This window comes from Poecilia mexicana, unplaced genomic scaffold (assembly GCF_051168715.1).
Source record: "Poecilia mexicana isolate PSO_F unplaced genomic scaffold, ASM5116871v1 scaffold_17, whole genome shotgun sequence".
NCBI classification, from domain to species: domain Eukaryota; kingdom Metazoa; phylum Chordata; class Actinopteri; order Cyprinodontiformes; family Poeciliidae; genus Poecilia; species Poecilia mexicana.
In genome coordinates, this window is record NW_028263386.1 from 20,935,398 (window position 1) to 20,960,789 (window position 25,392).

The 25,392-nt window shown below is 37.3% G+C and overlaps 1 protein-coding gene across 3 annotated transcripts in view; it reads left to right on the forward strand.

The window, feature by feature from the left end:
- The window catches only part of astn1 (astrotactin 1), a 343,361-nt gene that overhangs the window by 189,687 nt on the left and 128,282 nt on the right, over positions 1-25,392 (forward strand). For all 3 annotated transcript variants that reach the window (XM_088014719.1, XM_088014716.1, XM_088014717.1), the window contains 2 exons: positions 4,473-4,577; positions 12,477-12,665. In XM_088014719.1, coding sequence (XP_087870845.1) covers positions 4,473-4,577; positions 12,477-12,665 — 294 coding nt within the window. The remainder of the gene's footprint in view (positions 1-4,472; positions 4,578-12,476; positions 12,666-25,392) is intronic.

The window sequence follows — 25,392 nt, forward strand, 5'->3', positions numbered from 1 at the left end:
AGATAATTACACACTTTCCGAGGTTCGTGCTAATAACTGGTTTTGTAATTATAAGCTTGTCCCCAGGAGTCAATCATTTCTTGAATGGTTACATATCAGGTTTTTGTCCTAATGAGGTCCTTTTAGTCATGCAGTTCAAACTCGAGCTCATAAGAAGTTCAACATTAAAATCTCCATCACCGTTGATGTATTAGGAATATAAAATTAGATTTTACAACTCTTTTAATTAAATACTTTTAAACAATGTCCGCAGTTCTCCAAAATTAACCAGGCTCACTAAAGCCCTTTTACTTTATTTCTATCTTGTTAGAAATGATTAAATTGTTCAAAAATAAAAATGCACCACGGCACAGATGTCTTTAAATGTAGGCCGTAAAGTGAACCATTAATTGTATTATTCTCTAAATATTTAGTTATGTTTTTAAATCTGAGTTTTTTCACATATAGGTAATAAGTAAAATGATAAATAAAATTAAAATTTGTAAATTATTACCAAATAGACAATGTTTGTCTGAGCCTTTTGCGTACAGGACACCTTTATTGTCATTGTTTTTTATTATTATCTATTTAGCTTTCATATACTATCTGCAATTTTGTAAGAAAAAAACATGAACTTGGACACATTTGACTTTTTACATGCAAATCCTTGATAACAGTCCAACACTTTTAAGCAGCATAACCTCCCCGATGTATTCTACAAAAAGGATTCCTTCATTCTCGTAATGGACCTGAAATCTGCGAAAACTATAGCCAAAGGAGTGCATAAAATATTTTACATTTTACAGATAGTTGCAGGAAAAAAAAAATTAGAAAATCAACAACAAAGCATGTTGCTGATTTCTTTTCCTCTTTTTCTGCCAAAATTACGAGCAGCTTTCAGGGGAGAGTACTTTCTCTGATCTTCATAACTCAAACAACTTTCGTCCTTTTTATAATATGAAGCTATTTGCTCTGGCTTTGATTTGGATGACTATATAAATATGGATGAATATTCTAGTAAATACATAACGCCTCTAAACAAGATTGGAGGAGCCATTTCATGGCCCTTACAGAAATAAGTTTTGACTTGCAGATATTTAGCACCTGGAATTAAATGTGTAAATTTTCCCACTGGGATAAGGATCTTCTAAATGTATTTTCCTTTTTATTAATGGCTGAATTTTATCTTGCCATCATCCATACCATCATGTCCATAACGAGTGGGTCTCGTATCCACCGAAAGACAACGGAGCCGTTGCACGCATTTACACCTAAAGGGAAATTAGAGAGACCAATTAACCTAAGATGCAGATTTTTGGGCTGTGGGAGGAAATTAGTTTCCACAGAGATGCAGAATTACCCCAGGGTAAGATTTGAACTTTAAACCTGGTTGAGGCAATGCAGTGTTGGAAACAACTGAACAATCACAGTTGCAATACTTCAATTCATCATTTTTAACTTTTTCATCTTTCTGGTCATTTATGCACCAAATTTAATTTCCCAAAAAATAAACATTAATACTTCCTTTCTCATTCTGCCGGCAACTGATACATCTTCATTTTTGTGACACGCACACAAACCACCACCCATCACTGCAAATGGCAGACATCTTCCTTTCTTTATTCATCATCATTCGCTTCTCTCTCACTTTTTCACATGGCCCATGTACCTTTAAAGCCCTGCTTTTCAGTATGCCTCACACATCGATTTATCTCACTCACACACACCCAGAAAAAAAAAAAAGAAAAGAAAATCTCTAAAATGCACATACACACAAAGTTCTTATCTTTTGCTTCCTTTCATCTATTTTCCCCTTCCCTTCTTCCGTTTCTGTGGTCGGAGGACGGCTGTCTCCACCACCAGCATCATTCAGATCCCTTCTGGATGTGGTTGTGAACACGGTGGGGGCAGTCAGAGTGATATATGGCCGTAATCCCACCGCTGCAGCATGACACGGCTGTCAGTTGCCATGGGAGACTACATGATTTATACTCTGCTGCTGTGCTTATGGTTTGATAAAAGTGATGTTAAGGGCCTGTTCCTGCAGCTGACAGCATCATTATTCGCTAAGCCATACAATAAATGTTGCATTGAAAAATATATATATATATTTTAAATATATTTTCACCATTCTCCACCAGTTTGATATTTTATAATGACTACTCTTAATGTTTGGTAAAGGGTCCGTGTTCTACGTATTTAATTTGAATTATTTGTCATCAAACACTCTTGGTTCCCTTCTGCTGCTGTTTCTGCTGTGTGGCATCGCGGGATGTGTTTCATACGCCGTTGACTTTGATTTTATAAGGTCATTGGTCAAAGTGGCACAAAGCGTGTACAATATTTGAAGAATGAGCAGTGCATCAAAATGAAAAAAACATTTATACATGGGTGACTTCTTTGCGCTGACAAGATAGGCGCTATTGATTTCAGCAGGGACAATATTGTCAAATAAGACCAAATCAATACAGATAATATACAGGGCTGTAAAAGAACACAGCGTAAAGGCAACATGAAATATAAGATAACACTATTTCTGAGTGTTGTGGGTGTTTTTAGTCTTTGTAAATTTAGTACCCACAATACAGTGAGCACTTTACAATATTTAAATAAGATTTTAAATCTGTTTATATATATATATATATATATATATATATATATATATATATATATATATATATATATATATATATATATATATTATACATCCTGATCTATTTACTAAAGCTAAAGGGGGACTATGATCCAAAATTCACGTTTTGGCCCATTTTTGCACTTGATTGATTTGAGTCTGTACTGCTTCTAGGAAAACCATCCAGCCATTTTCTGGCAATGGGTTAATGGTTTTTGTTGTCTGGAAAATGAGCCATTTCAAAAGTCGACTTATGATGACTTGACAATCAGTTGGTCAGTTGGTTTTATGACTGTGCGCTGTACAATGGCTGCTAGAAATACAAGTATTTTCTTGTCGGAAACTGTTGCTGCATCCCTGATTACTGTGCAGAACTTTGTTTAGCCTACAGACCTGTCCTAACTTATTTAAAAGGAAGCATAGTAGCTCTCTTTGTAAAAGTATGTCTTTGTATTATAATTAAATTTTGTCGACAATGACCTAAAAATGACATATTTTTGTACTGTTCCAGATCATGTAAAATTTTAATTTGAAACGACGCATCAAAAAAGTCTGCAGCTCGCCCTTTGAAACACACATAGCTTGCAGGAGAATATATCTCTGCTTTTGCTCGTTTTGCTTTGTTTTTGGTCTTTACAATCTCATCAGAGAGTTATGTGCAGCAGCTTCTTGCGCTGCCAACTCCTCCACATGATTATGGATCATTAATTTTTGCCGTCTGCTGTTTTATTCAGACCGGGTAATGCAATGTCAGTTTTAAACTTTTTAGACTTTTCTCTTAGTGGGGACGCTACAAAAACAATAACACAACAGATTTAAAAAAACAATGAATTGAAAGCCCAAACCCAAATGGGATTTAATGAAGCTCCTCCGGTGAAGTAAGAAGAAAATTTAAAAGCCGGATTATTTGTGGAATGATAAAGGCAAGAAATGCCTCACACACTGCTGCGCTATTTTTACACTATAAACATGTGGCTTTCTAGAAAACTTACAGAGCTTTCAAGCAAGAGAACCATGGTAACACAGAGCTGTAGCTCAGGGATGAGAATCTGTTGACAAAAAACGATTAGGTAAGCACAGATTTTACAGAAGATTGGCAAGAAGAAAGTCACTGTTGAAAGAAAGTTATGAGAAGTCCATTTTGCATATTACCACAAGCCACAGGGACAAACGTGGCAGAAAGTATGAGATCAGGTGAAGACGAAGTTGAAAAAATTTGAACTATGTGCAAAGCACTGCAACAAGGAATCTGGTCAGTCATTAAGGAAATGGAAAGGAGGTTTTAAATAATTTGAAAGCTTTACATTAAATAAAATCCCAATAAAATTGAATTTGACGGTTCTAACTTGACAAAATTGTAAAAAAGCTCAAAGGGTACGACTGCTTTTGCTTTTGCAGTTTATGCGAGTGTCATTTAAATGCATTTATACACTTTCATTTACATCTAACATTATAACATTACGTCTAATTAGCCGTCTGCATTTTTATTTCTCAATAGATTTTACTATCGTCTTATAATTTTTTGTTTCTCAAGTTAAACTTCTGATGGCATTTCCCTTTGATCCAACTCTTAAGTTATCTCGTGTTTATGTCTCATGCCATCTTGTAAAGTAAACATGAAATGTGGGTCCAACCTTTGATCTAACGCTGAAGTCTGCAACCTCCACCACCACCACTACTACCAAGCAGAAAATAAAACACTGAGCTGGAGGTTTGGAGATGTTTTATTTTTTTCTTCCTCCGGCTGAATTTACTCATGGGGAAGAACACCACCTTAAAACCTGCAACAGTATAGCTCTGAGGGAACTGTATCCATGTTAATGTTTGTTTGTTGCTCTTTTTTTTTTCTTTAATCCTACAGGTATGGTGAACTACAGTGAGGTGTCTGGCTATCCCCTTGTCCAGCATTGGAGTCTGCGCTCTGTGTTGTACCATGTCAAACTCAACCAGTGGGTCCTGTCTCAAGGTAGATCACTCAGTTTGGGTAGCACTAAGCTCATGTCACACTGTTTGTTGTTATGCCGTGTAGGTGAGCATTCTCAGATTGACAAAATAACATTTTATCTAACATTAAGTTCTGTTTCATCCATAAATTATGTTTCTGCAATGCTCTGTTTACAATTTACGAGTGTCTTCAGTTGGTTAAACAGTTGCATGCTATATAGTTATGTATAATTATATAGCATGCATTTGGCATGCCGAGGTGAGGAACTCTCTGTTGATCATCTGGACATTGGAGCATGATATTAAGTATCATGTGCCATTTCGATAGTATTGATTTAAATTAAAATCTTTCCATTGATTTCAGCTGGAGATCAAATTGCATAGTGTTGTTTATTCATAGCATCTAAATATCGTAATACATTTAAAGGCAGAATGAGATGGAGGACATGACATAACTGTTACTGTACTTTTATGCTAAAGGAAAATGTTCTTCAGTTTGCACAAAGACAAACACAGTCATATATTATTGAACACATCATAATTAAAAAGCCATGTCGAGGTTAGCCTCTTAACACAAAAGCTTGGCTCTTGTATTTTTCATTTTGATGACGGACCTCGTACACCACTTTCTTTTGATCATACATGGCATCTTCTGGCTGTTTTCAAAAAGATTCCTTCACAGCTAAATGTGAAAAAAAAAAAGTGCGCATAAACTCTTGAGAGCTAAATGTAGGTCCAGAAAACTATTACATTTCCTGTTCTGAGCAACGTAATCATAATACACAGCGATAAAATACGTGGTCACAGTTTACAAGAAAAATGCTTCACATTTAAACATTTCTTAGCCTTGCAAATGTTCAATGTAGCTGTGAAATCACTCATCACAGTTATTGTGGAAACAGGCTGCGGGTAAATGTATGTTAATAAAAAAAAATTCTGTATGCGTCAGTGTAAAAGAAAACCACAATATGCTCCTGGAGCACATTCAAACAAGAGGGACATGAAGCTGCAAGGACATCATCTGTTTACTCTTGCAGCCACAATTGCAGCTCCTTACCTGACTGTAATAAGTCTTAATACCTTTTAATATCTGACTTGTCTAAAGGCAAAAGAGTAATGTGTCTAACCAAAATGAAAATTAAACTACATAAACATGTTCTTTCTCTGAGGAAGCCTGCTCTGAATAGCAAAGATTCACATAAAAAAAAGAGGTGCTTTTTATGATGCGCTGAACCCGGGGCTTGGTAATGGGGTGCTAAAGTTTAAAAGTAAGGTTATTGCCTCGCAAGAAAAGCAAATAGAAACACACAACAGGCTGTGCCTGGGGAAATGGGTGCTTCAAACGGCTTTATACACTGTATAATAGAGGGGAGCTGTGGAAGTGTCAGAGTGGGATGAGTGATGATTAAAGTGGGATGGGACTTGCCATCTCCTGTGTCAAAAATAAATTCATCCTTAAAGACTTTTTTTTTCCCCAGATCAGTTGTCATTACTGGCATTAAAGCGATTTCCCACTGAACACTGAAGTTTATCTTCTTTATTCAAGTTTCCCTCTGCACTTCCCTGCTGCTTTGATATGCAGCGTGTCTCTCTATAAAGGAAAAGCTCAAACAATCAGTGTGGCTTTGCTCCGGATTTACGTTTGTGTAGGTTCAGCCGTTTCCTTAAATGAACTCTTCTTTTAAATAAACGCAGTATAGTCATCGGTGTTTTCATGTTTCATGTCAAAAGCCTCCTTCACGAAACAGGAGATGTGCTCTCAGTGGCCGTTCATTCATTAAAAACAAGTCAACCTGGTGATATCCTGCATCTATGAGAGCTTTTAAAAATCCACCTGGCATCAGAGAACCAAAGATTTGTAGTAGTCGATGCATTTCAGTTAATCACATCATATATCACAGCACACAGAGTATCACACCTCCTTAAGTTTCTATTTTAAATCCTAAACTATACTCAGCTGATTTGTTGTTTCTTGGAGCGATGCTCGTCCAGCGAGCTCTTAGAAGTGGAGAGCCTGTACGTCAAATATTCGTCTCAGATGTGAGTTGACACGGTGCTGAGGCTGCCTCGCTCGTTAGAGACGTAGCAGCATTAACGGTGTAACACCACCCTACCACAACCACACTCTGAAGGCAGAAATGTAGTGAGAAAAGAATGAACTTTGAGTCAATTTTTTTTATTTCACAAATTCGAGGAGGGGCTCAGTGACTTGGCAGTTAACTGTCTTTTGTTGTTTTTTGGGGTTTTTTTTTCTTTTTTGTGGATCTTTCCACAAAACTACAGAAAATCACTACACCGATTGTCTGAAATATTTCTCCAAACGGTATAAACTAGGAACGCAGTTAATTTCTTGGCATCTGTGAAAAAAAAAACTACAACTATAAAAACATTAGTGTTCTTGTAGGAGAAAGTCTATCTAAATAAAACTAGAAAAAAACAACAATCTAAAGTTGGTAAGAAAATGAAAAATACTGTATAGTATTGCATGTTAAAATGGAAACGGATTGTTGACTTGAATGACGTGTAGTTATAAATTGTACGTTCATTATCATTCTCTTGTTTTTTCACTGCATCTGATCACCTGCCGTGTATTTTAAAGCTTTTCCTCTGTCAGCATCATGTCAGTGAAGATGGTCACAATGACTGGGATTTAGTAAAGTAGTTTCGTAAGCTCTTTTAGCAGCTGAAATGTCAGGGATGACAGTTTTCTTACACATCTCTTACTGCTAAACGTGTCTCATGAAGACAAAAATGATGACTTTTTGTGAGTGGTTCTCAAAGGTGAAGCGCCATCTTCTGAAATATTGCATTCAGACTGGCTGTAAATGTCTTCCAATAATCCTAATTTTTCCACGAGTTTAATGCATTTTTTCTGAAATCCCTCATAAATAGTTTCTCACCTGATGAGTGCAGCCACTCCTCTATAAATACAGCCATGACACCTCTAATGCATTTCCAGTGGTGTTGCTCTGGTTTGAAAGTCTCTGTGATGTGTGGCTGAGGACACACTTCCTATTTTCTCCTCCCTCAGAAGCGACTCAAAAGCCTCCATCCTTTCTTCCTCTTTTAAGTCCCATTTCCCACTTTAGCTCATCATATTTCAACAGGCACTGGAGGGGCGAGCCTACTGATTTTTACATCTGATAGCAAAGCCCCCATCTCTCATCCTCACTATGCTCTCTGTCTCTCACTTCAGCAGCCTCCTAATTTAATTTCGGAGGAGAAGTTAGAGCGAGTGAAGCGTGAGCTGTGAGATATTAATACTGCTTCCCCTGAAAATCAGAATGATAAACTGCTATTGCAGTTTTGCTTTCCAATATTTGCTGAGCAAGAATTTCGCCGAGTATATGGACGTTCTGTTACAGTCTGATCAATGTAGCATTTGAAACGTGTTTCCACAAGCCCTTTATGTCCTTGTCCCTCCCCCCTCGTTGAGTTCACTCGTCTCTAATCAGATAACAGCACGCTCTTAGCTTGTGAAAACACACATTTCTCGATTAGTTATTTTTTCAATTAATTCATATACGTTCAAGCTAAATCAATCAGTTCTTTACCCTACTTTTGCTCTCATTTTCAAACTCTCTAAAACATTTTTTTTTACTCATTTTGTTTCTACAGTAAAATCTAGGTCCAATATTGGGCAATATGTCTGGTAGCTGAACCTGTTTTTTTTTTTTTTTTGTTTTGTTTTGCTTTGTTTTTTTCTCAACCCTGGACCTGAAGGTACGTTTCCCTGCATCCCATCCCAAGCAGATGATTTCTTGAGTCAGCCCACCTGATTTCTATTGACGGCAGATTAACAGGCTTTTCCAGAACTGTAGCAAAGTGTGTCAAAGGAGTCAAACATCCAAAGCATGCAGCCCTGCAAAACATGCAGGGCACTTTTCCTAACCCTGGTGCCCCAGAGTTAGGAGACACTGAGCTACACCATTGTCCAGTTTGGTGGGGGGAGATTAGAAAGGTTAGGACACTGTAAGGTCAGGATTACGTGACCTCAAACCGTCGTCATGGTTTCAACCTGACATGATTAAGCGAGTCAAAGAAGAAGAACCTCTTACAACATGTGATATCCTGTTTTCAGTGGGCAGGGATAAAGCGACACAAACCAACTGGCGTTTAGGAATGACTATGATGAAGATTGTTGTGGTGTTCAGTTCTTGTTTGTGGAAAAAGTAGTTTGGGATTTTATAGGAAGAAGTCAGAATGTAGTTTCTAGCCCTGATGCATGTATAGGTAGATTCTTGTGGTATGAAAAGCAAGACTGTTTTACGCTAGTATAATTTTTGAAACATATTAAGAGAAAAACAAGAATAAGATTTAGATGTTTTCATTTTAAGTGGCAAAAACATGAAATATTTCTACTGTTTCTGAAGTAATGTTAAAATTAGAATGTTTTGTTGACTCTTTATATTCCATATTGTTCTGAACTTATGCAGAATTAGTGCTTACTGTCTCTACTGCTCAGAATGTCATCCTTATTTTGCCATTCTGTTCTCTAGAGAGCAACACGGAGCGTATAAGAGGCTTAAGTTTGCTGTTTAATTAGTCGGGCTATCTGCTTGGGTAGAGCTCAACATATGTGCTGCTTGTAGTTTGCCAGTTGCTGTTAGCTTTATAAGATTGATCTGAGGTGCAACTTTAAATTTCACCCCAGAAATATTCAAAATCTTTCCTTTAAGCAGGAATAAACCGCCTGAAGCCTTTTATTCAGTTGTCCAGCAGAGTGCAGTCACTGGTGGGGGAGTGGAAACATTGTGTGATTCACAACCAAAATAATCTTCTAACTCTCTGGCTCTTTTGTATCCATATCAGTAAAAGCATTTATGTAAACCAGAGAAATGGTACCACAGACAATTTTAGCAGTTAAAAAGATGTTACTTTTTAAAGCACTTGTACATATTGATATGACAAACTAGTCGATGCTTATCAACCACATCCACATTCATAATGGAACTCAAATATTTTGATAACTTTTAGCACGTGATACAGACGGTATCCCATTCGAATATATAAGAATATTTTACCAAACAGGGCTCTTCTGCGTTAGAAAATATCAATTTCTTTTAATGTCATATTTTTTGTTAGTTTTCTGACCCACATGCAAGGCACTCCCAGGAGACCAGAGACAGTTTTAAAAGATGTATTGATACAATAGATATGGAGCAATGAAGGCTTTTAAAGCTTGGAACTGCTGAGCGATGAGGACTGGAGCCGGTGAAGTGGAGAGAAGTGCGTTGGAGGGCGGACAGGTGGAGGAAGGTGATGAGGAAGAGGAAATGAAGATCCTGAGTTTTATACGGTTGAAGAATAAACACTTGTACTTTTAGAGGCCTTCACATCAACTTTCATACTTACACTATAAATGGCCTTCAAAGCCCAGATGAAATAGTTTGCTATGGTAATAATAATGATAAAAATCTGAAATGTATGAATATTGTCATCTAATTTTATTAAAGTTTTTTAACTAAGTTGTAAAAAAAAAAAACAGTTATTTTTATTTTCCTTCAAAAAAGGTTTTTGGAATCAACATATTCAACATCCATCTGTAAGCTATATCTAATTTTATAAGAACAAATTAAAGTATCTGCCTCTATATTCTAACATTTTTCATAGAAAACAAAATTACTTTTAATATTTACCTTGAAAAGTTTTGAGCTAAAATGGCTTTTAGTCATTTGGAAATCTAATTCGGATAAAGACAAACTAAATTTGAGAAACTGAAGCTGCTGATTATGAACTTGACAAATGTTTTAACTTTAGACTTACAATTAAAGTTGTTTTTTTCAGCTGCTCAGCATTTATTGTGGATGTTGTGTGTTCAGTTTGTGTTATTCTTTCAAAAAAACATATTAGATTTTAAATTACAGTTTGCAAAGTGTTTATATCTGAACCCTCAGTCTTCATAAGGGTCATTAAAAGTAAATCCTACACCTGTCCTAAAATAGACTATGGCCTATTTATGGCCATTAGCTATTAGCTCTAGCCCAGGAGAGAACTAATACAAAAGAATGATGCGACTCAAGTGAAAAACAAATCTTGCCACAAATTAGTTCCAGTATCCTGTTAAAAACTTGCTTATATATTCTGTGTGAGATTAAATGGAAATATATATATATATATATTATATATATATATATATATATATATATATATATATATATATATATATATATATATATATATATATATAATAGATTTTTTTTTTTTTTAGAACACAGAGTGCTTCTGAAACGGCTCCGGCTTTGAACAGATTTAAATGTATGACATTTTACTTATTTTTCCTTCTTCTTCTAAATGTGAACCCAAGCTTGCCCATATCCGTGAGTGGACCGTGCGGATAATCCTCACTCTGTGGTTGAAAGAGTTCATGAATAGTAAGCAGATGACTCAGATGTCCACTTAAGTCCATGTAAGACGCTCGGTGTCAAACACCTGACATCAGCTTCCACATCACCGCTCTGATAATAAATACCTCTTTGCAGTTGCTGAACTGAGACAAACTGGATTAAATGGGAAAATTCAGCTCTCCTCTAATGACATCAAAAGAATACATTAAAACGTACTTGGTATTTAAAAAAAAATGTATTGGGGTGTTCCGTTTTTCCTTTGTGTGTTAAATGAGTATTTTATTGGTGTTGGATGTTGTCAGTTGTTATGACGAGGAAACTGTGGTTTTGAGTTGTTCAATGTTCTTCAATCTGCGTTATGTTCCCTTTGCTCTGGTGCACTGCACTAAATTAATAATGCCCACATCTCCAGGTTTCATTTAGTTAAAATTGTTCTACAGCAGCAACGCAGCTATGGTTAGTATGTAAAAGAATAGTCTTTTTGCCCTCCAGCGTTGTGCGCATGTGCAAAATTTCCAGCTGTAAACAATAACATGCAAGATGTCCATACCGACATATCCTGGCAAGGTCATGGTGTCCATCTCCATCGGTCATTGGGCGACAGGCAGGGCGGACCCTGGACAGGTCGCTGGTCCATCGCATTGCATAAAAAAAAAAAAAAACATTAAAAAGATATAAAACACAAGTACCAGTAGGTAAAAACACAACATATATCCAGCAAATGAAATGGATGCAGTAAAGTACATAGAGTATTTGGACAGCTTTTGGCACCAGGCTGCGGAGCAGTTTGCTTCCGCTTTTCATGCTGCACTACTATCTGATGACGGCATGAAAAGTTAAACCGAATGTCAAAGGTTATATCTGACAATGTTCAGTGCCCTGGTCCTGCTGTGGCTCTGAAACAAATCCTGGACAGAGTGCAGAGAAAAGCCAGTGACCTCCTTAGGTTCCCTCACTGTCCACTGCAGGGCTCCGCTGTTTGTCGTTTTGCAGCTGTTGTGTCACAGTCTGAGCTGATGGATGGGTGTGTTGGTTTAAGTGCAGTCTTTGATAGATCTGTTTCATGGGCTTAGTGGTGTTCTTCAAGTACCATCGGAGATTAGTTCCTCGATGACCTAAATGCCGATGTCATAGCTCTGTTAGCTTTATCATAGTAAGTCAGAATGATGTAAATACTGTTAATTTAGCTGCAATATATTTTCTCAATCAGGACAGGTGACTTTTTTGGCTTTCTACTCGACTGTTTAGCCCCAAATACAACCTTGGTGGAAATGTTTCATTGTGTGAAACATTTATGTCACACAACTATCTGGCACAGATATTTGGCGAGATAGTTGCCAACTATCTGTGGCAAGATGTTTTATATCATATGTTTGTGTTTTACTGTATCCTATTAAAGTTAAATAATTATTTAGCCTGTAATATCTACCATTATTAAAAAAGAAGGTTTAGAAATTCTAATCAGTATTTCAAAATACAAAATCTGACCTGGTTCTACATTTCCAGTAACTACAAACCAACTATAAATGTGACTATATTAACCACTGCTGAACATCTGCTTTCCATCCTTCCAGCTTTCAGCTCTGCCATCCATTCTCTAGACGGGGCGACGCAGCGGAGCGACTTTGTCTCCATCCTGAGGGAGTTTGGGAACCACTACGTGCAGGAGGCCGTTTATGGCTTCCAGGAGTCCTGCACCATCTGGTACCCCAACAAACAAGTCCAGAGACAGCTGTGGCTGGAGTACCAGGACATCAGCAAAGGTAGGACAATGACGTTTGTGTTAGTATTTGATTTAAAAAGAATAGAAAACCTAGTGCGGAGCTTCTGTTTTGTGATTAAAAGAGGAGTTGATCATGTATGTTGCATGATATTTTCATCTGAAAATATCTGAAAATATCCGAAAATATCAGTAACTATCCTACACCTACTGAAAACTCTTGGCTCCTTTGGGTAACTGAGGTTTTCGCTCCCATATTACCTCTAGAACTCTTTCAATATTCACCGTATGTGTGACTGAACAACTTTTCTGAATGACATAAAACTTTTACTACCAAACAATGTATTTAAGTTTTTTTATACGTCAACTATTTTAGATTAAAAAGACAAACCAAACAAAAAAAAAACCCTCTTGTCTTGATCACTCTTCGTAGCCAAGCACACAACTTATCTTTAATCATCAGAGTCCACATTTCTTGTCTACTGTAATGCTTGAAGTTCTGTTAGCTGTGTCTCGTTTAACGTAACGATTTATCTACGTTCAGTAGGCGACAGCTCCAAGCCTGTCAGCACTTCTTTTATCTGACATGATCAAAACATGTTTTTGTGGCGTGCTGTCTACTCTAGATACAGTTTGCGGCACACAACAGCCATGCCACAACGTGGTCACTTATCAGTGTTGCTTTGAGGTAAATTCTGCATTATTACAACTGAAGAAGCCAAACTAAAGGGCGCTAAAGGGTTTGAAGTTTTCCCCAATCAAGCAATCAAAGAATCAATGTCTTAGCTTTCCTTGTATTGTGAGGACATGTCAGCCATATGATGAATACTTCTGTTGGTTGTTGTTCTTTTGAGGGTTTTTTTTTTTACACTAACTCACTTATGAGCAGAGATAGTTGTATCCATTTTAACCTCTTTGGTTTCAGCATATTTCTTGCTGTATAAATTTGTCCTGTATCACTTTTGCTCCTCTAGCTTTCTTTGTCTAAAAAGAGTCTTTATGTAACCGCCTACTTATCTTCTACTGCTCACAATAACACTTGAGTAAGTCTACCCATTCTAATAGCCTCGTTTAAAAATAATAATCATACTAATTGTAAAAAAAAAAAAAGTGTACAGTTCCCTTCTCAGTTATATATATATATATATATATATATATATATATATATATATATATATATATATATATAACTTTAGTTTTCTCTCTATCGTTCTCAAAGAACCTTAATTGTCCCTAAACTGTGTTGGACAGAGTCTGATTAGCTTGTCATTACTAGTCATTTCAGTTGAACAATAAGGTTGAACATACAATACTAACAACTAAACCTCATAAAATCTTACTGTAAGTAATTATTTTTTTCCGGGAAAAAAAAAATAGTCAAAAGAAAGAGACATGATCTCTGCCAACAAGCTGTCTGTTCTACACAAACAGAGACACTTTACCTTTGACTTCAGGAATTAATATTCTTATGAACAGATTAGCACCATTAATGATGGGATTAATGATTGGACATAGGATTAAAAATAATCATGTTCAATTCTCCTTTTGACATATACAACACTATCGCCTAAGGGAGGCTCAATTCACCAGGCTAAACAATTACTGGCATCAAAGTGTGAATTCAGAACTGGAAATAACAAATATAGCATTTCAGAAGGTCATTTGCAGCGTTAATAATGTGCCTGCCTGTCTTACGATTATGACATTGTGCAGCGCTTAGACAGAAGTTGAAGCGTTGTTGAAACATTCTTTGTAAATCCCTCTGTAGCACGAACCGAAACTGTGACACACAAAGGTGCTGAAGTCGCTACCCAAACAGAGGAACGGCCACAGTTTCCTTCAAAATAAAAGGAGCATATTCAAATCTGGGTTTTGTATAGAATGCACTAGGACATTTGAATTGTGACGTGTGGGTGGAGGAGAAAACACAAGCTGAAAAACATGCACTCCTTGGTTTCTAGCAATTTATTTACAGGACTGTTTTCTTTAGAGCCTTTCGATTTGAGGTAGGTTAAAAGTAGGTGCTCTCGCCCTGCTAACTGAAACAGGTTTTAAAAAAGGAATAAACAAAAAATAATTTGTTTTTAATCTTTTGTATTTAGTCGGTCAAATGTTAAAAGAACATGAAAAACATCGGATTTTGTCCGTGCGATATTGCGCGTCTGCTCGTCTAAGATTTTTGGCAGAAATCTGTCAAGAATCCCCCTCTGTCCTGTCAAATGGTAGCATAGCGATTACGCTGAGCTGTGAAGATGCGGAGTGGCTTAATCAAAGTGGATAAATGTTTCAGCTTGGCTCAGAACCGTCTGTTTTGAGGAAAACAAAATTGATTCCATTGGCAAAAACTTGAAATCAGAGTCATCTTTCTTAATCTCTTCTCGGCATCTTGGAAATATCTTGCCCTTTTGCAGGGAGTAATGAGCTCACAGGAGAGTTTGATGATCCATGTCCCCAGCCTTTGCTCCACATACAAGATGTGCCTGACTGCGGCTTCCTGCCTCCATATTCAGGAGGAAGCCAGGCTGATCTTCATCTGATTCTTTTCTGATTGGGTCACCGACGTGACCCGTCCCTTTTTGGAGTGGGCCCTGCATGTCGATTTTTGTGTTTCAACATAACGAGAAAAAGAGGATTTCCCAACTTTGAACCATGCATGTGTTTGACCTGAGGTTGTCAACCTCAATTTAATCATTTTAAATTCATGGTTTAAAGTGACGTTTGCGAGAATCATTATTGGTTGGTGAGGGGCCAAAAAAATAACAAAAACAAATAAACTGTATTCTGTAAATTTAAATAAAAATTTTAATCTGTTGTTTCCTAATGAGTCAGAAAATCACACACTAAAATTCCTGTAGAAGTCATGTTTGTGTAGACACAGCCATAGCTCATTAACCACGGTGAGGCAGTGTGTGTGTGTGTGTGCGTGTGTGTGTGTGTGTGTGTGTGTGTGTGTGTGTGCGTGTGTGTGTGCGCGCGCGAGTGCGTGCGTGCGTGCATGCGTGCGTGCGTGTGTGTGTGCGTGTGTGTGTCCTCGTCTACTTTTGGTCATGATGCCTTGTCCTGGTGATTAATAGCACTTTGTTCTTTGCTCTGGGGTTTGATGTAAGTTTCCTATTGTCAGACACATGACCTCAATTACCACGCCAGAGATCAGACAGGAATAGCATGAAAGCCGCTGCTGCTCCCTACATGTTTTGACAATTTATTACATTGAGAAACTGCACATGATGTGAAAGTTGTTTCTGTCGCAGGCAGCTCCTGTTTGGAGGTCCGGTTATTGTAATCTGATGGGAAAGCTCTCTGGTTCTTTCGGAGACTACGGCGTTCCCATCAAAACCCGGTCTTGTCTTCTGACGACCCGGAGTTACAGTTCCGGGTTGTTGTTCTGATTCTCTTATACACCAATAAATGTCAGGCAGCATGATCAACAAAACAGGAAAACATAATGTATTTAAAAAAAATAAATTAAACTATTTTCTTCATTCCTGTGCTACAGAACAAGAACCTGAAATAATGTAAATTATTGCTGTGTTTCACTAAAGTTAGTAAGTAGTTTAACTTACAGCTTTATTAAAAATACGTTTTGGGACTTTTTAAATGATTGAATTGTGGTAGTTGTGGCTTTACGTGCTGCAGTCCAAATCATTGTTATTTTAGGCTTCTGCTTGAGTGACGTGTTTGGATTTGAGCTCCTAATGCCGTAGGCCGATTCCTGTTTCAGCAGTTGAGACTCTGCAGCGGTATATTCATTTTATTCACCTCTGTTCACCTCCAGCCACAGGTGCTGATCACAGAACTCGCCTGCTACGAATGTAAATCCAGAGCAACTTACGAAACGGAGCAGCCAACATTGTTTCCCAGGCTCCCAAAAGTTTCCTGTCAGATCTGGTCTAATTATAACTTCCGATCCCAAATACACACGTGCCTGACAGAAAGTGCAAATTCTGTTAGCTCTATTGCAGCAGAGGGATCAGATAGGATAGGAGAGACAACAGAACAGCCGCTGTAGGTGACAGCGAATGGGAGCGCGGACCAGAGGTAGGCTGTACCTGCGGTTTGAGGGATGCTCCTCAGGTGACAGACCTGATACTGTTTGTTTATATCAACGTGATGGAGCCGCTGCCTGATCCAGAGCGGAGGGACGGATTGAGGCTGCATGTTTTCCTCTTTCTGCCTGCAGCTCACGGAGCGTTTTATACTTTACTAGAGCTGTTCAATGAACTTAAAGTCAGAAGTCGTGGCAACAGCCGAACCATTTTGTGTTTGGGAGGGGAGCGCTCTTCCCCACTACGTCGAGCACAATTACGTAGACAAAGTTTTACGTCTGTTAAATATGTGGATTTCTGTTTTTTTTTTGTTTTTTTTTTCTTGACAAACAGGGCTTTAAAAAAATACTCAGCTATGGGCCACCGTAGACATGGAACAACTGATGTACATATACAGACGTACACCTTCTACGTATTTTTTTCTCTTCCAAAGTATAAATATTTAATTTAATGTTTAACTGCTGTGAGTATGTGAAATAAAAGTCAGATTTTTGCCTTTTTTTAATTGCGTCTTCCTACACTATTGAAAATAAAGGCAAATAAGCAACAGGGTGATAATAGACATAGTACTTAAAGTTTTGAAAGGGTAATTTTCTCACTTGTAAAATAGAGAAAAGTCATTAAGGGCTGTGTGGGTAGATAAACGTCTACCAAGAAATGTCTCCAGACTTCTCAAAAATACCACTTAATAGCGCAGCTCAGTTTTCCAAACTCTTTGGATGTGAATACGATTAGCCTAATTTACTTTGGCTCTTCTCACGCTTACCGAGTGGCTTGTCGTTGAACATTTGCGGGGACCACGCTCGCCTCAGAGCAGCTCCAAATACTTTGGAGATATGTCAGAACGCTCCAGCAGGAGTTAAAACTGGAACGTTACTCTCGAGCAGAAAGCGACATTATAAAGCTCGCCTAATTGTTAAATGTCAGAGAAAAGAAAAGAAAACAATGCTGATACGCATTGTTCAACAAGCAAAAAAAAAGTTTGAAGGAAACAGAGCAGTCAGCAATGCCTCTCAGAGTCGAAGCTCCCAGTTTTGTTGTTGTACTCTGCTACTTATATTAACTAAATCAGCATGGCCTCCTTCCGCCCCCTCAGTGCCCTTCCCCGCTGAGCCAGGTGTCAGCTCTTAACCAACCTCCTGTACAGCTTTGCGTGCCGGTGTGCGGCGTAACAATCATCCTGCCAGAAGCCAGGTAAAAATAGACGCCTTATTTATTCTATTAGGGCCTGTCACTTTAATGCTAAGCACTCAACAAAGTTTCGCTTCGGGAAAAGAGAGAGCAGCACAGAAAAGAAGGGGAACGTGTTGAAGATGAGCTGAAAAAGACGTGGCAGAAATTATACGGTGGCGGTCCTGACCTGCGAGGAACCTTCACACACAACTCCAACACCTCGGAATAAACGCCGCCCGCCCTGCCAAGGTGCAGCGGTGAATTACGTCCTTAATTCCTGACGGCGCGCTCGGTTATAAATATTTCACCACGGTTGCCTTTGGTTTAGTGCGTTTAGAGTATAAATACGGTTAATTGCAAAACTGTCGAGAGAAATGCGAAAATAAAGAATGTGTCGATTTTATAGCACTCTGCTTGTACGGAGTGTAAACCATGGCAGCAACCCCTCCCCCCCACTCATGGCTAGAAGAAGACTCACATGTTTTTCTGGGTTTATAAGGAAGACAAATGTTGCTGATTGAAAATATTTCTGAGATGAGAACAGACCTCTATTGGGAAACTAAAGGATTGCCACTCATATTAACTTTTTCGGTAACACTTTATTTGAAGGGGGGTGAATAAGACTGTCATGACACTGTCATTAACATGACATAACACCTGTCATGAACATGAATAAGCCTTCATGAATATTTATGACTGTTGTCATAAAGCGTCATTCGGTAAATTATGACACTTTTAATACAAAGTTGACATTATTCAAAATGTCTTATGACCACTTGACATTAACCAAGAAATCATTACTGATCTAAATTTGTTATAAAATAATTACTGATTGCACTTTAAAAATTAGGTATCTTTATGTTATTAAAGGTAAAGTTTAAACAGTGATGATTTCTTGGTTAATGTCAAGTTGTCATAACAAAGACATTTTGAATAATGTCAACTTTGTATTAAAAGTGTCATAAATTACCGAATGACGCTTTATGACAACAGTCATAAATATTCATGAAGGCTTATTCATGTTCATGACAGGTGTTATGTCGTGTTTATGACAGTGTCATGACAGTCTTATTCACTCCCTTCAAATAAAGTGTTACCACTTTTTCTAAATCAATACAAAACCGCATGCCAGCCCATCTCTACCTGAAACTAAAAAATGAATGTGTTTACCTCTTTTTCTGTTTACTTGGACTGTTCTTTTTAATTTAGTTGTTTCATTTTTTAAGCAGAAATCACAGTCCAGTGTGAGAGCTTAAATTAAATGTTTGTCAGCAGCCTTGAACGAGGATTTTCACCTCATGAAACTATTGATTTGTGGTCATTCAGACTTTTGTAAACAGAAATGCTTACACGTAACAATTTAAGGTTGTAAAAGGATTCCAGTTGAAGCTTTTCAGAATTTTTTAATGTGGAAGAATTGAAAAAAAAAACAGGAAAAAATCTGCATAAAGAATCAATTTTAATTGTGTCCCACGTTTAACATAAATCTGCAAATTAATAAGTACACCCAATATTAGATTTTCTAATTCTGCTAACATAACTGCATTGCCACAATGGACAAAAATCCTGATTGAAGCTTTTTTAAAATTTATGAATCTCTTTTGCAATAGTGTCTAATATGTTTTTCATAAATCTCCTATTTCTCTTTGCTGGTTGCTCTATAGGAGGCGTTTCCAAATAAAGCATGAAAAAAGAGTTATAAAATGTAAAACATGTCCTGGTGTAATGTCATCCAGCCAGCCATTAGCCTTAGGTTATTAAGTCTGACATAAATATTCTACGTATTCAGGCCCAGAAACTGGCTGAAACCTCACACTTTTATGCCAATTATAATTCCTATACATTGGGGCAAAACCCTCATATTTTTTTCTATAATTACAGTCTTTATTGAGATGCTAATATGTTATCTTAATATCCCTTGGCCAAAAAAAAGTCACCTTTTATAGTAATTTTGCTGTAATTTGTTTTTAAGGGGAAAAGACATTAAGGGAACGTTGAAGCTGAAATATTTTGACCCTGTCATGTATCGACAACTTGGGCTGCGCTCCGTCCCTCGGTCTCAGAATGACCCTCAGCAGTCATTAAGTGAGTGTGAACAAAATTGGATGGATGGATATTATTGATTGCTTGTTGTACATGGTTCTGCATTGGACTATTTTCTAATAGTGACTTCTTTTTTTTTTTCCAAAAAAGGCAAACTTCGTAATTTTCAGAATTGTTGTATCAATATACTGTAGCTGTGCTCACCTGAGATTGATATTTTAATGTGAGTTAGACAAAAACTCAGCTGTTTGAAATTGTTGGACACCTTAGAGGCACAGCGAAGGAGAACAAGGTGAGGAACTCTCATCCCTCATGATATTTATATATTTAGGTCTTGTACAAGCAAAACAAATTCCTATTCTTCACGTTCTGTGACCTAAACTCATCCCTGCATTGCACGATCAGAAAATCAGCATTGCCCCTAGATATCATGCAGCAAAAAAGAAAATAAAAATATACACTCCAACATCACACCCTATATAATCTGGGTTTAGGAGTAGATTCACACACTGCTTCAAACAGAAACATTTAGAAACATCCTTAGTGATAAATGAAACAGGGAGTCGCCAAACTGTGAAATAACACCAGTACCTCAGTAATGAAGGAAAGGCTGAAGAGTGGCAACCATACTTTGTTTTTTGTCACAAACTTCACTAAAATGTTCCTCCTTTCTACCAATAAAAGTGAAATATAACTCCTTTTTTTATTACATTTAAAGAGTTCCTTGCTCAAACTACCTTTCTTAAATGATGAAAACACATTTGTTATGTGTAATGGGGTTGCAGGACTTCCTGCTGGGCTAGTAAAATGAGTTGTGTGTCTCTAGTGTCAACTGTGAAAAGCAATCAGGGAAAACAGAACTAAGAAAAGTTACTACACTAATACATTTAATTAGTGTCACAAAAGTTTTAAACAATAATAGATTGTGTGTTTTAAAAAGTCAACATTTAATATATTTTAAGGTATTTGTGTGTACTTTTTGGCTTTGTGAATTTATTCAAATTTAGTGTGTGGAAATGCTTTTTTTTTTTTTACCACCTTTAATGTTGCTAATTAGTTTATTTCTGCTATCTGCCAGTGAAGTAATGAGCTACAGAAAAAATAGCACAGTAAGTTTTCCTAGTAAGCAGATTATTAGCTTTGATTTATAAATTTAGATAACAGTTTTTGTCGCGAGATCCCCCTAAAAAGTCAGCGAAACTCAGTTGGATAAATAGCTTGTTAAGGCTTGAAGCTGCAGCGAAACGTGGGAAGGGGCAAAAAAGAAAGTGGTTAGGTGATTGTTGGAGAGCTGGGAAGAAACTAACGGACAGGAGACTTCCAATAGTGGGGGAACAAAAGACTGGAGAGACCTGCAGAAAAAGAGCTGAGGAGAGCAGATTATAAATAGCGGAAAATGGGTGTGACACGAAGGAGAACCAACAGCGAAGGAGCCGTGGAGAGGAGGTGAACACAAGAGAAGCTGTTATATGAAGGCAACAGAGAAGATCCGGGGAGGTGTGGGTGAAGGTGTTGGAGGAGATGTCATCTGTCTGCCTGAAGAGAAGACAGGGTGATAAATGTCCTCTGCTTGTTCAGCCACTAGACAATTACAGACAGACATGCAGCAGATGTCTGCTAACTCAGAAAATTCTGTCCTGAAATGTGTATCCGCTTTGATGGCTGTTTAAAATAAAATAAAATAAAATAAAATAAAAAGCCTTTCTAGCGCATTTAGTTACCCATTTAGATTCAAAAGTCTTTTGTTTTTTGGCCCATGTGCCTATTTGGAATAAAAAAAAAGTGCGTTTGCCTCCTCGTGCGATTCTGCTGCAAAATGACAGAGAGAAATCTCATCCGGCTCATCACGTTTAACGAAGGGGAACTGCACCAGCAGCTTAACTCGAAGGCGAAGATGAGAAACAGATTGTTTGAACACTGTTCCAGGAAACGTTGGTTATCAGACACCAAGAAAAGTAGAACCGAGAATAGTGTTGTTCATTTGCAACAGCAGTACATGAAAGTAGAAAATGCAAAGTGTTCTTTTGATTGTTTTTACTTTTAGAATTTACAAAATAGGCTTTACATCACAATTTACAATTCGATGTATGGTGTGTATGTTAACATTGTGAAATGATCACAAAAGAACATTAATAGAAACTTTTATTAGGAAAAGCAAAATCTGACCAAACTACAAACTGTACAACGTTGCAGCAACCAAGTGATGTCACTTATCAAATTGTATCGTCTACCTACATTACCTAGAAAAAATTTGATTTTTACACATTTTGTAATGTTCATTTTCATGAGGTAGAACAACAGAAAGTGGTGCATAATTTTAAAGTTTTAGAGGAAAATATTTATTAAATTTTTATTTAAAGAAGGAGAATGTGTTGCATTTCTATTCATGCGCCGTTGATCATTACTTTTCAGAATCAATAATAGCATCAAATCTTTTCAAGGTGGTATAGTTCTACCAGGCACATCTACAGAGAGACAGCTGTTCACTTTGGTTTAGCTTCAAAAAGACGCTGGACTGCGTTTTTTTGTTGTTGTTGGTTTTTGTTTTTTCTAGGTAATTCAGTTTGGACAATGCAAAGCACTAAATCATATTCCAAGATATTTTTGAGAGGAGATAAGTTGGAAATGTAGCAAGTCAGTTAAATGAACAAAAACAAAGTAGAATCAAGTAATCCACAAATAAATTATTCAAGATTTTATTGACAAAATTATTTTAAACAACATACAAAACCGGTTTAAAGTGCTTGTCAATTTCCCTAAACCCGACCCAGTGCGGCTGAGCTTAAGTTATTTTGCCATTGAGACTTCTGTAGAAGTGCAACAACAAGAGAGATACCCCCAGATCCTATAAACGTAGTACAGTCGTTGCAGGAAAAAAAGCAGTTTTCTAAAGTATTGACTCAGGAATGTGAGCACAAATCCATCCGTCCAGTGTCTAAAGTTGCTAATCCTCTCACGGATAAGTGATGCTACTGTCTATCTGCAGCGGTTATAGGACAAGACACCGAGCACAGCACGAACAGTTTGACAGTCTATCACGTGTCATCACAGCAACATGCAGGACAAACAACAATGTACACACACACACATATGCCTAAGGGCAATTTGGAGAGACTAATTCAGCTAAAAGTCATATTTTTAGCCTGTGTTAGGAAGCTGGAGTACCCAGAGAAGAACCCACATGTGCATGAGAAAAAGATGGAAAACTCATGCAGACCTTAGGCCAGGATTTAAAGCCAGGATCCTCTTGCTGCAAAGAATCGAAGCCAACAGCTGCAACTCCATGCAGCCCTGAATACAAATCATTCCATCCTTTCTTTTTTTGTAGAACATTTCAAAAACAACATATCCTTTTCTTATCCACTTCCAAATTGTGCAATACTTTCTGTTGGTTTGTTTCATACAACCCAGTAAAAACAGATCATGGGCTTACTATCTCAAAATTGGGAAAAGTTTATATGTGGCAACAAATGTTGCCTTCCTGTATCACACCAATGCTTAGGCATGGGTGCACTATTCTGGACCTGTTCGTAGACTAACCTACCCTGATGTTTAACCATTAAACAACCCAAACACACACATGGATAATTAGTCCTGATTAAAAACGCAGTCAGCCTAACAGAAAGCGTCAACCTGCATGCCAGCAGGATGCTCTGTCAATTAATTAACAGCTGCAGAAGCTAATAACAACGGCGTGAGAGCCAGTGTGAAGTCGGAGAAACAGCAATTCATTTACATTCTTCACAGATTTTTCCCTGCACCTGCAATTACAGCTCTTCGAGATAAAGATACCACCACGCACGTAGAGTTTAATTTGGGAACGGATGGCGCACAGGGCTACATCCTCACAGGCCTCTGTTTCTTAGAGTTTGTTTTTTGTTTTTGGTATTTTTATATTTGGAGACTTGATTGGAACATCGGATTAAAATTGAATTACATCCAAAGAAGAAGGAGGCACTTTTAGTTCACCTAGAAAAACAGCGTTTTTGGGAGACGAAATCAGAGGCCGGTTGTTATTTGTAGCCCCGAGCTCAGCCTTCTCTTTTTAACGTTGTGTTTTGTCGTTGCCCCCTAAGATTAAATTATAAAAACCGCCATTTTCCATTTCATTGATATGACTTATTATTCTTAGTTTATCATTGAGATTTTTTTTTTTTTTTTTTTTTTGGATCTTGTACTTTTTAAATAAAATGTAAACAGCAATTCTGAAAACAAATTCTTGGATTTAGTCATATTCGATAAATCAGAATATATGCCCAGATGAGTTTTGTTTTTTAGATTAAAAGTACCTTTTGAAAATAACAAACTTCCAGCTGGTATTAAACTCACTTTTTTAAGCCCATGTTTTAAAAGTATTTTTTTTTTTATTGATCTGATATAATATTCTATTTTTAAATGTTTTCATTTAGCTGTTAGCAGAAAATCATAATGACTAAGAGAAATAAAAGTGTTAAAAAATCAGTCTTTGATTAATCTGTATAATGTTTTTCACTTGGTGAATAGACTCTTCAGTAGTATTCTCAGTCATCGGATGAGTCTGTACTTTCTAGTTTTGCACCAAACATAAATCTATTCATAAAGTCCTTCATTAAGCTTCCTTAGTCAAAAACCTTATACAAAAAAAAATTGTTTTTGCAGCACAAACCACAAAAATGAGGGACATTTTCCTAGCCCAGTGCCTACTGACTTCTGTACCATCGAGATCATAACTAGTCTGTTGGAGAAGAATTAGGATTATTACCTTCATACATTTCTAGTGTCAGGAACATAATGAAATTTTAATGTGACTGTAGCTTACATAATGTTAATCTACAGCAGCAGTACTTTGAGCCACCTCTTTGCTTCTCTGAACCATCTCACTTACACTGCAATACATTTGTCTGTGCATATGTATTGCACAGACAAATTGCAATGTGTAAAACATTTTTGGTGCACAATATATAGAGAATGAGAACAAGTATCCATCTACAGAGTAGGCGTTGTTTTCCTCTCCCACTTCTGCACACATCGTGTTGTGCTTTCAGGAGAAAAGACATTTACTGTCCATAAAGCTTGATAACACATTTACTGTATTTGAATTCGGCTTCCCCCTTTCTTTTTTATGCGTCTAGATAATGAATATGTTTTTATATCAATTTAAAAACATATAATTAAGCATGTACTGTGGACCCTCTGGGTTTTGGCCTTTTTCCCACCCTGTGGCCCGCGCTGTTTTTCAACTCTGTGTTGGCTCGACGGTTCTGTAGTCTTTTTTTTGGGGGGGGATCTCTGTAACCTTCTGGCTGCAGACGTCCCCATCCTCCCAGGAACTTGATGAGGTTTCCCCGTTCCGCCCCGTCTGCAGCCCGCTTTCACACACAATCTATAGACAATTTCTGTTGGCCATTAGGGAATTTCATTTCCAACTTAATTAGTCTGAGGCTATAAAGCCCCATTTGCAACAAATCTCGATACAGTGTGTAGTCTGTCATTTTTATATCAGAACTTGCATTAGGATACTTTAGCAAT